Raw genomic sequence first — 10,967 nt, 5'->3', positions numbered from 1 at the left:
AAAACCAAATGGGGTTTTCATCCTCTTCAGTTATTTCACCTTTTCAACTAATTAAACTTACCAACAATCCCCCAGTTCCCCACCGTCACATTATCCATGAGCCCGTGTGAGGAGAAACTTCACTCTGCAGAAATTCCAACTAACTTGGCACGAGGGGACCTGGCTCGGGGAAGACTGTGGACTACAGCACCAGGGAGAGCTGGGGAGAGGTCTAGCACTGCCGATAAACCGCCTGCAAACGGCACCGGTGCCCAAACCGTTACCTGCCTGGAAAGCTCCCAAAGGGACGCTCCAACCTGCCCATGCTGGGTTGTAAGACACCAACACCCAAACACAGAGCAAGCCACCGGCAGGTCAAAACCACCTCGGCAGAGCAAAACAACACGTGGGTGCTCACGAGATACCTTGGAAGAGCAAGTTGTGCTGGGGAGCTGCCGGATGGCGTGGGGCATCACCTGCCTTCTCCAGACCCTCGGTCCTGGTTGTGCTGGCCGACCGATGGCCAAGGGAACCCAACAGAGCAGAGCCCATCCGACACGGGCTGGGCGATCCCCAGTTATTTGACCATCCTCTCCTGCTCTAGCAAGCTGAGGTCTGCAGTCCCCCCAGTGCAATCTGGCACGGTACACGGGTGACAGGACACCCATCGTCTCCCCTGCCGGGGGGGTCAGACGCAGCAGACCCATGCTCAGTGCTGGGAGGGCCACGGGTGCTCAGCAAGGCAACACTTCTTGGGAGAAGAGGACGGGAAGAAGCCGTGCGGCTCTCCTCTCTTCTGCACCACCTACACGTAAGGGTGTTTGACCCCTCGGAGTCACAGCAGTGGGACCTAAACCGGGAGCCTGGGGACCCGAGCTGGCTGCCAGCAGAGGGAAGCCTCCAGCCTGCACCCCAGATTTTGCCTTGTTGGTGAGAAGGGCAACACGAGGTGTCCCAAGACACCGAGCTCAGCCACAGTGCCCCATGGGCACTTCCATCTCAGGACTGAGGTCTTGTATCCTAAAAAGTATGCAGAAAAGGCACCGCTTTTTCTGGAAAAAATCACGCAACTAAACCAGCGTCCAAGATAATGATTACCAGCTTCTCACCAATAATACTCTCATTTTCTCTCCCTCACCCCCCCCATCTTTCATGGTAAATACATATTTGAAAAAGCCAGAGTGGTGTGGACAAAGAACCAGAGGCAGTTCCTACACTAACAACCCTCTAACTCCTGTTTTCTGTTAAGCCAAGGACACTGAATCCTTAGTGCTGAGTCAGGACTAACTGCAATGCAGCAGGACAGGAATCCCTCGAGGAGCCGTGGCCAATGCCGGAGGCTCCGGCTGCTCCAGCCTTCAACCCGTCAGCGCCAGGTGTCCTGCCTTGCCCTCTGCCTGGGAGAAAAGCACTGCACTGCAGCAGCACTTCATTTCTCACAGGACTCTGATGGAAACCCTCCTCGTCTCCTGCCCTAGCTGCTCTTGGACCGTGCCGTCGGCACTTCGCTACTGCCAAGGGACTCGGAGTAAGTCACGCTTGGGCACTGAGCTGCAGCCCACTGGAATAAAGCAGCTCAGCAGGGCAGAGGTTAGACGTGGTGATAACTGAGCATTGGAAAGGGGAGCTACGGTCCCTTGCACAGCCTCTTTTGTAGGATTTCGAGGCCAGGCTCGACAAAGCTGCGAGGGGATTGCCAGGATCAGTCCTGGCTCAATGCAGCTGTGCGAGCGAGGGGTCCCCTCTGCTGCTTTTCAGCCGTTTGCTTCTCTTTGTCTCTGGCTGAACTGACCCAGGGCAATGTCAGGATCACTGAACTTCTTCATCCCCAGAGCCCAAAACCAGGGTGAGCTGGTTGCAAGTCTGGGATCCCCAGTTGCAAGTCTGGGATCCTCAGCTGCAAGTCTGCATCACCAAGCAGATGCGAGCAGACACCCAGGGACTCCGGAGCTACGAGGAGCCACAAAAAAGCAAGCGCTGCCCCCAGCACCAGCCCCATTCATCCAGCCTGCCATGGGTGAAAAACTTGTTGTTGCAGCAGGAAGAACCCAGGATGTGTCTGCGGGCAGCAAGGGGAGGTTAAAATCCCCTCATGTGCTGGGTTATGTCAGCCTTCCTCCCGTGGGGGAAGTGTGGGGATGCTTTCACATAGCACATGTTTCAGAGTGCTTTTAACAGCTCCTAGCTGCAGGAAAATATTCGTCTTTTGAACCACAAACTATTCCTGGCAACAACTCAGCTAAAAAAGAGCTATAAAAAAAGTCAAACTCACTCAAGGCAGAACATGTAGGCTGTGTGTCATCATTGCTACAGGCTGAAAGATGCCTGAGAGGGTCACCCTTGTTGACTTCCCTAAGTGACATCTGCAAAGCTTAAAAAAAAAAACCCCGCCTGCAGTCAGCACAAATGCCCCAAGACACAGCTCTTGACTGATTAAGTGCACGCCACAGGGTCTGGTTGACTCTGGGGACAGACCTGGGGCTCAAGGTGACAAGGTTGGGCTGACCCAAGGGATGTGAGCTTCACCCTGGCCACACTGGAGGCAAATCCCAATGCAGACAGGCTATATCCCATGTGCAGCCTTGCTGTGGCTCACGGAGGCGCGTTTTGGTGGGCTGTTGTGTCGTGTGGATGGCTGATGTCGTGTGATCTTGGGGTGAAGCACGGGCAAAAAGCGAGCAAGGGTAAGCGGAGTCAGAAGAGGATGGTCTGGGACTCACAACACCACCTCTCTCCTCCAAATAAGACTAGGAAAGGACTCTGGTGACAGAGAATTGTATAATAAAATAACTTCTTTGGTTTCTTTCTCTAGAAAACATCTCACACACAGTATAAAAACAGGTAGTTTAGAAATAAATTTAAAGCTGGCTGTACCAGTGACAGCAGTTACTGGTACTGAGACTGAGAGCAGTCCCAGCACTAAACTCCTTTCTCAAAACAAAGCATGACAAACAAATGCAAGTGAATCCTCTGTAGGGAATACTGTTAAATAACTGAAAAAACACCCCAACAAAAACAAAACCACGCAGTTTAAAACAAAGCCAGTTTTCTAAAGAGGGGGAGCTGGGTTCTTCCCCAGAAAAAACAACCCTGGCCGCATGTTTCTCTTCTGATAAAATATTGACGCTTGCTGAGTGCTGGAAAAATCAGGGGCCAGCACCCAGGGAGCCCCCGGGAGCTGCACCGGCTGCGGGCGCAGGGATGTTGCCGCTCACAGCATCCCATCCTGGAAGCAGCGTTGCAGCCGCATGCAGAGCGGGACCCGCTGCAGCTGCCACAGCATGGTTTAATTCTGACCCATCACTCATCTCTAGAGCTGCATTTCAAGTTAGGTTTGGGAAGAGTAATAAATTAACGAAGCCACAGAATTAAAAAATCAAACCAAAAACCACCCGTAAAGTTCAGTTCGTGTTCTCAGGACAGGAGGAAGCGCTCGCGGACCTTCTCCTCGACGGAGTGCAGCTTGGCAGCTCGCAGCGCGTCCAGCAGCTCTTTGGTGACCTCGTAGTGCCCCTCTTTGAGGTGGATGAGGAAAGCCCTGAACTTCTCCTGCATGGCCGCCTTGGTCCCCAGCGCCTGCTTCCTCGGCGAGCCCTCCAGGATTTGCTGCAGGCGCTTCAGCTTTCTGACAGGGATGTTCTGGTACGCCACAAAGTCTATCATGGCTTGCTCGCAGTCGTCGTCTCCTAGAGCTGGTGGGAGAAAAACACCCGGAGATTAGAGGGAAGGGGACTGTGGGACATGGGGAGAGCAGGTCACAGCCCTACTGAGCCTCTCGGTGGGACATCTGCCCAGAGAGATGGTTGATGCCCCAACCCTGGAAACAATGGAGGGCAGGTTGGATGGGGCTCTGAGCAACCTGATCTAGTGGAAGCTGTCCCTGCTTATGGCGGGGGGGGTTTGGATTAGATGACGTTGAAAGGTCCCTTCCAACCCAAACCATTCTATGATTCTGTGACGTTGTCCTCACCTGGGCTCCGCTTTCCAGCCACGGCTCGGACCAGGGGTCCCAGCCCAGTGAGACCTACCAGGACATCTGCGTTCGAGAGGGTATTTAACTCACACGGCCACGTACATCCATGAACACGAGCTGGGGACCGCCTGCCCACCTCTGCCCACGCACACGGGTGCCCAGGCAGAGCGTGGGTCCCTGCCCGAGGATGCGGCAGCATCTGGCTTGCAGCAGGGTCATCCTTTGCTTAAGTCAAAGGGGCAAGAGGGAGGGCAGCCGGCTCGTGCTGCTGGCACGTGGGTGATGGAACACGCAGGTCAGAATAAGCATTTTGCACATAGAAAAAATGAGGTTAGAAGGAAGAAGGAGAAAAGCACCAAATACTGCATCATTAACTGGCCAAGGCCCATCTCTGCTAGCTAATTGTTCTGGAAGGCTGAGCCCGGCCCTCGCCACAGGCTGGATTTCCCAGCAGCAGCCCATCATATACAGGCCAGTTAGAAAACAATGTGGAAAAGTTCCTGTCATTTTGAAAAAAGTAAATATACCTTTTCCATGCTCCTCCCTGCCACGGAACAGGGGAAGAGTGAAACTCCAGAGGAATCTGAAGTAACTGCAGCAAGTATTTACACATGTTATTTTTCCTGAAAGTTTCTATTCTCCCATGCAGATTTTTTACATCTTGGGACAGGACCAGCCCCAAGTGCAGCCCAGATTGGGGCTTTTGGACAGACCCAGTCCCAGCTGGCTAAAGCACCACTGGACCTTGTCCAGTGTAAGGAACGAAATCAGAACGAACTTTCAAGAGACCGAAGACAAATGATTACTCAATCAGGGAGAGACTAGCCCAGTTTTGTGCCATTGTAAACTGAGAACCGTTTTGCTGGTGATAGTGGGGTGGGTTGAGCTCTCTTGCCCAGACTGTGCCTCTCCTGCAAACCCAGGGTTTATATTGAATTGCTCCGGCGACTGCTGTTGCAGCAGGGAGGAAGGCAGGTGCCCATGCGCCTCCAGAGTGAAATCATGATGAACCAGAGTTAAAAATACTCCTCGGTTCCCATTGCTCACGGGCCTCCTCTAGCTCTATAAATAGCTGAAAGGCTGGTCTGGCCGCAGGTGCCGTTGCCTAACAAGCAGCAGCACATGTGCTGCTGACGCAGCCCTCACCTGACCACCCCCCCTATCCCTGGGACCGAATCCCGCTGATGACAGAGCTTTCCATCTCCTCTCTCCGGCGGGATCACGCTCCTGGAAAGGAGCTCGTGGCATGAGTCAGGCTTCGTAAGGAGAAATGCCCTGCGTTGGCAGTGCCAGGAGAGGATGGAAAGGCAAGAGTTTCTCTCACACGCTGCTGGGGGGGGGACAGTCTCCTTGCTCCATCACCGTGGAAGAGATTTCTTTGAAGCTGTTCTATCAAGCTTTATGTTGATGGAAGAAAGACTTTTTTTTATATTGGAACAACCTCTGCAGGGATGTGGTGGAGTCCCCATCGCTGGAGGTTTCAGGATGTGGCTGGACATGGTGCTGGATATTCTTATCCAGGCTCCCTTTCCCTTGAAAGGTTGGACCAGATGAACTTTCAAAGTCCCTTCCAGCCTGGGCTGTTCTATAGCTCTATGACGGATTTTTTTTTTTTTTTTTTTTTTTTTTTTTTAAAGTTTGAGGGTGCAGGTTCACTGCCACCCAGATCAGTCACGCTGTATTTGTCTCCCATGTATCTTGGCTGGATGCTCAGGGCAGAGCAGGTGGTTTGAAACAGCTGCCTGCCTCACCTTGACTGACATCAGGCCCTTGAGATGGTTTTCAGTCCCTTTCTCATGCCCTAACTTGATGTGGTGCATGTTACAAAGCACCCCCAGAGCCAGCCCATTGCTCTCCTCCGCTCCTTTGCCCTCTGGTTTTGCCAGGAAAGATTGGACCAGATGATCCTTGAGATCCTTTCCAACCTGGTGTTCTATGATCCGTGCCCACTGGTGGGTCCTGCCCAACCTTCAGCCTCTGCTGAGGCTCAGCGCTACGTTTGCACCATCGCGGTGACACAGTTGACACCACGTCTCTACTTTTTCACCTAACAGGTCAAAAGCCACCCTACGCTCAGCTCCAACAAACCACGGACTCTGCTCCATTTAACCTGCACGAGACAAGGTTGCGGCCACAACAAAAGCTTCCCGGAAAACAGGCTGAAAGCCCGGGAGAAGTGAGCGCAGGAGGCATGCCAGGACCCGAGCTGGGTAGCACAGCCCTTCACACCGTGTCTGTTTACATGACCGCCAGCCACCAGTTATCACCGCGAGCTATCAGTCAGGTACAGCCAAACAGCTGCCAAAACTGTCCTCGTGTCCCAGCAACCCCACTTATCACAGTCCCTGGTAAGAACGGGCAGGATTTCACTGCCAGCTCTTTGTTCTCACTGAGCAAGGAGCCTGCACAGGCTCTGGCTGAGCAGAGGCTGTTGCTTAAGCCCTGCACCCTGCCTTCACCCTATGGGATCGACCCTGGAGGGGAAGAAAGGCAGACAGTCTATATTTTATCCATAATTACTAATAATTACAGATCACTTCCTACTTTTACAAGCCGCTTCACCTCATTTTCCATCTAAGTAGGAAAAAGTCACCAGAAAGTTCACTCTCGCCCCGGCAGCATCGTGGTCCCGGCATCCCCCCCGCCAGCCCGCAGAGCCACGGCAGCTCACCTGGTCCCTGCGTGCTGTTGCTTCTCCCCAGTCTGCAGGAGGTGCAGAGGGTGTCGTGGTACTGGTTGCCCTGCACGTTGGTCACCTTCCCCTGCTGCTCGCAGTCTTGGTGCGGCTGGCATGGTTTGGTGCTGGAGTTGGAGGAAGAGAAGAAGCCACGAGGGCAGGCGCGGCACTGGGTGTTCTCGAAGGGGGTACCTGCACATGGGGAGGCAAGGGGACCCTTAGCCCAGGGTGATAAGCTGGCAAAGGAGAGGGGCAGGAGCTGGGGACGATGCCGGCAGAGCGAAGAGTGCCAGACACCATTCGAGCACGATGGTGACATTTTGGAAAGGATCATTGCTTGCAGCTCCCCTGGGCATCTCGTGTCCTTTTGTAGGGCAAACAGCAGTTCCCCGGTCATCTCCCAGGCCAAAGCATTTGGCACGTACTGATAAATTGTCACCAGCCTCCAGCCACAAGAGGAGATCTCATCTGTTACTGAAAAGGGCCGCGTCCTGGGCGGCAGACATCAGCTGGGACAATGGGTAAGCTGAGTGCCAAACCAGCCCTTTGATTCACAGCAGAGTCAGGAGGCTCCTGGCCAAGTGAAAGTAAAAGTTGCCGAGAAGGTGAAAGCTCTGCTCGCTTCTGCAGCGCTGCAGTTTCCCACCCAGGCTCCAGGCCAGACCCACCGCCGTTTCACAGGGACGGTGCCACGTGAGTGAGATTGCACCAGGGTGTCTTGCACGTTCCCTGGGAGAAGAGGGAATGGCCCTGATGGCAGCAAATTTCACACCCCTTTTCATCTCCTCGTCATATATCTAGTTAAGAACAAGGTTTCTACCTTGTTGCAACCCACTTCGGGCCATAGCTTTGGCTTTACCAGAAGTCCTAGCCAGCCCAGCTGATGACTCCAACACCTGAGTCAGTGTTTGCAAATGGGAAAGCCAAAAAGAGCCTGCATCCCCAGAGGATCTGCACACGGATCGAAGGACCCATCCAACCCGCACAAGAAGCCATTTATAAAAAATAACAACAACAAAAAATGAGCTTCTCCTCAAATGCCCCAGCTTGCTCGCATGGCTCCTCAGTCCTACAGCCAGCTCTCCAGCCAAATTGACGTTTACTTTCAAAGGGCTTCCCCACATTGCTTAGAGACCTAGTTCAGCTTTTACTGCATTACCGCATTTTATAACAGTCACATCCTATAGAAAAATTACACCCCAAACCTCAGCCATAAGCATCAGCTAAAGACAACAGGTATTTCTCCTCCGGCCTGCAAGCCTGGAGCTCTTCTGTGCCGTGCATGGAAGGACTCCAAAAGCCTCCACGCTTCAAAGCATGAAGCAAGATAACGCTGTTCTTGCTGATGCTGCCCACGCTGTTTTATTATACCCGGCTGTGGTTTCCAGGCAGAGCCCAGTTCTTGGTGATTCAGGGGAGAGTGAGAGGGAAACCCGCTCATAGGCAATTAGTATTTTTAGAAAGTATGCACGTGTACAAATGGGGGCAACTAAGGGACCGGGCGAATTTGTGCTGGGGAAACAGTGGGAAAACAACACCCCTGAAAATCTTTTGTGACTTACGTCTCACCAGGGGACAAAGTCTCAGACTCATGAATCGAAACAAGGCTGATTTAATAGTTTTGGAACCTGTCCATGTAGCCATTTCATGTTTTGAATACACCCTCTCCCAATTGCTCAATAAAAACCACAAAACTCAGCCCCAGAGCAACACACATTCATGCTGGTGAATGTGTCCTTTCATCATTAGCAGTCTGTTTCAGTCCAGACAATTAGTGCTCTGGCTACCTGCCTGCAAGAAGGAGGGAGCTGGCAGAGAAGCAGGAGCCCCTCAGACCCTTCCACCTGCCGAGAGCCCCAGCAGGGCGAGCTGCTGCGCCGGGGATGGGTAAATCTCTGGGTGAATCAACAGGTTCTGCCTGTTGTGGCAGGAGAAGCGGGTAACTAGGACTACCATGTCCCATGTAAGCATGGTGCTGGGGGATTTAAAAGGCCTTCAGAGCAAAAGCTGGGGAAAAACCAGACCAACCACTCCCTGGAAAAGAAGCCAGGAGCAGTTTCACACACCAGCAAAGCTGGCACTGTGCTGGTGAGCAAAAAGGCAGTCGGTCAGGCTAAGGGCAATCATTGACCACTGTATTTCTCCGTGATTTTTAGCTCCAGTGGAGATTTTGGGATGCAACAAGAGCCTCAGGAGCATGCAGACCCCTGCCGCAGCCACCTAGCTAGGGTACTTACCCAGTTTCTCTACGCCGGAGCCCGGTGGGCACTTGGAGTGCCTGATGCAGAACTCCATCTCCGAGTAGTAGCCCTCCTGGCACTGACAGACACGGTTGTGGGTGGAATTGCACTGCTGCACCTCCACCTGCTTCTCCTCGCAGATGACATTACAGTACCGGCACTTCTCCAGGTAGTTCCAGTACTGCGTGTAGTGCAAATCCGGGCAGGGTTCGCACACCGTCTGTCTGTCCCTGGTGCAGTGCTGTGCCACGAAGGTCCCCGGCGGGCACTGCTGGCAGGTGAGCTTCTCGCTCGTCACAGCATCTTTCCATTGGTAAGTGGGCTGGGCGCTGCAGTCGAGCTCAGCCAGGAAAAGGAGGAGAGGGGCAAACATCCACTACAGCAAGGACAGCACAAAGAGCCCTTAGCTCGTCCTCTTGCAGAGGCAGAAGCAGCAAACAGGGCTGCTGCGTTACAGAATTCGTTACTGTTGTAGATGCAAGAAGTTATTCTCCCACTTCATGCTCTCCCCAGCCCCAGGGGTGAAGCAATGGTGGTACTGGGGACCAGCCGCTGCCCCCCATGTGCCTCCCCATCGCCCTCCGCTTGCCATCCCGGGTGACAAAGCGTCCTTCCCAAATGATGCTTCTCAAACCCACTTTGTGGTGCCTTCACAACCCTATTTCCCTCTTTCAGTACTGAAAGCAGCTCCAGCACATCCTCCTCTTCTTTTCACCGCAGTCAGTTCCCCACCATTTGGGGTAAGAACTTCGCAGGTCAGGAAACAGAAGGGAAGTTCCCCAAACTAGCAAATACATAGCGTGCTCCATAGGAACTCTAAACTGTTTTGGAAACCCAGAACCTCGGTATAGGACTGGAGAATCCCCAAGTCTTGTTTATCTTTCCTTTGAAAGCACACGGACCCAACCTTAAGAGCGGATGGTACATTACCTTGGATGGATGCCTTAAATTTGGCATGTGGCAGGATAACATAGCACCGGGGGCTTCCGAGCGCTGCGATCACAAACCTGGGGAGACAGAGAGGGTTCCTCAGAGGCTGGCGCTGGCTCTGAGGACAGCAGCCGGGTTAGAGCTCCTCTGCAGCAGCACCGCCGATCCGGCTGTCCGGCTTTAGAGCAGAGAGAGAAACGGGTAAGGACTGTTAGGAAAAAGCTGAGTTTTCCCTTTTGCTTTTCAGACAGCCCTTCCTCCAAGGGAGATGCCGGTTCTCCCCAGCCCGGGGACAGCAGCAGACTCTTATAGCACCGGTTTACCGGTGGAAGGCTGCGACCGACCGCGCTCCTGACGCACCCATCGCCCCGATATGAGTAAGCTCTCGGGGCGGGGGGGGGGGAAGAAAATCACCCCCCCAAGCCCGGGCGGGACCCACAGCAGCGGCTGCGGCCAAGGAGGGAGCAGAAGGGGGCGAGATGGTGGAGGAGAAGCCTTGGCCTCCCTCCCCATCCCATCCCATCCCATCCCCCGGGAGCGGCTCCCTCCCACCCTGCCCCGCATCCCCGACCCTTACCGCACCGCACCGCTCCTCTCCCCTGGCCGGGCAGCACCTTTATAAGCCCCAGCCCCTGGGAAAGACCCCTTTTGCGCAAGCGGCCGGCGGCATCCCGGCCCGCCCGCCCCCCCCATCGCCCCCTCCCGGGCTGCCGCCGCGGCGGGCACCGGCTCCGCTTTCCCGTCCAGCCCCGCCGAGCCCCAGCGCTCGCTCCTCCCCGACCTCCTTTTTCCCTCCCGTTCCTGCTTTTTGCACGTCAAACAACGGAACTCTTGGGGGGGGGGAAAGAGAGAGTTTTTACCTGCGAGGAGGCAAAGGCGGGGGGGAAAAGGCAGGGAAATGCCCCTGCAAGCGCTTCCCTCCCCTGGCTGTAAATGCTAAATAACTTCGCAAGAAGAGCACTTGTCTCTCGCTGTTGAATCCCCCCCAGGATGTGCCAACCCCCGTCCAGCCTCCCGCACGCTGCGAGGGCACAAACCCTGCTAAAAAAGCCCAGGTTTTAGTGGTCCGGTAATACATTTCTGAAGCCGGCTCAGAGCTTCAACCTTCTCCTTTCCAGAGCACTGGGGATGACACTAACTCCAACTGTAACACTAAAACACTTTTATG

The 10,967-nt window shown here is 54.1% G+C and overlaps 1 protein-coding gene across 1 annotated transcript; it reads right to left on the bottom strand.

The window, feature by feature from the left end:
* Nucleotides 1-2,743: 2,743 nt before the first annotated feature.
* On the bottom strand, nucleotides 2,744-10,482 carry TNFRSF6B (TNF receptor superfamily member 6b). Its single transcript, XM_069802406.1, has 5 exons — nucleotides 10,377-10,482; nucleotides 9,800-9,969; nucleotides 8,867-9,245; nucleotides 6,624-6,821; nucleotides 2,744-3,671 (listed from the first exon to the last, which is right to left on the bottom strand). The coding sequence occupies exons 2-5, from the start codon at nucleotides 9,839-9,841 to the stop codon at nucleotides 3,394-3,396; spliced, it is 897 nt and encodes a 298-aa protein (XP_069658507.1). The 5' UTR covers nucleotides 9,842-9,969; nucleotides 10,377-10,482; the 3' UTR covers nucleotides 2,744-3,393.
* Nucleotides 10,483-10,967: the final 485 nt, after the last annotated feature.

The sequence above is a fragment of the Haliaeetus albicilla genome, chromosome 2 (genome assembly GCF_947461875.1).
Source record: "Haliaeetus albicilla chromosome 2, bHalAlb1.1, whole genome shotgun sequence".
Lineage (NCBI taxonomy): Eukaryota > Metazoa > Chordata > Aves > Accipitriformes > Accipitridae > Haliaeetus > Haliaeetus albicilla.
The sequence above is the reverse complement of the archived record's forward strand: the minus strand, read 5'-3'. Positions and strand labels throughout refer to the sequence as shown.

What these genes read in the sequence shown, in the direction of transcription:
- TNFRSF6B (XM_069802406.1), bottom strand. Translation starts at nt 9,841, where the DNA reads ATGTTATCCTGCCACATGCCAAATTTAAGGCATCCATCCAAG. An exon ending in ATTTAAGGCATCCATCCAAG is followed by an intron (nt 9,246 to 9,799) that starts GTAATGTACCAT and finishes TCCTTGCTGTAG; the next exon opens with TGGATGTTTGCCCCTCTCCT. An exon ending in CTCCGGCGTAGAGAAACTGG is followed by an intron (nt 6,822 to 8,866) that starts GTAAGTACCCTA and finishes CCCCATGTGCAG; the next exon opens with GTACCCCCTTCGAGAACACC.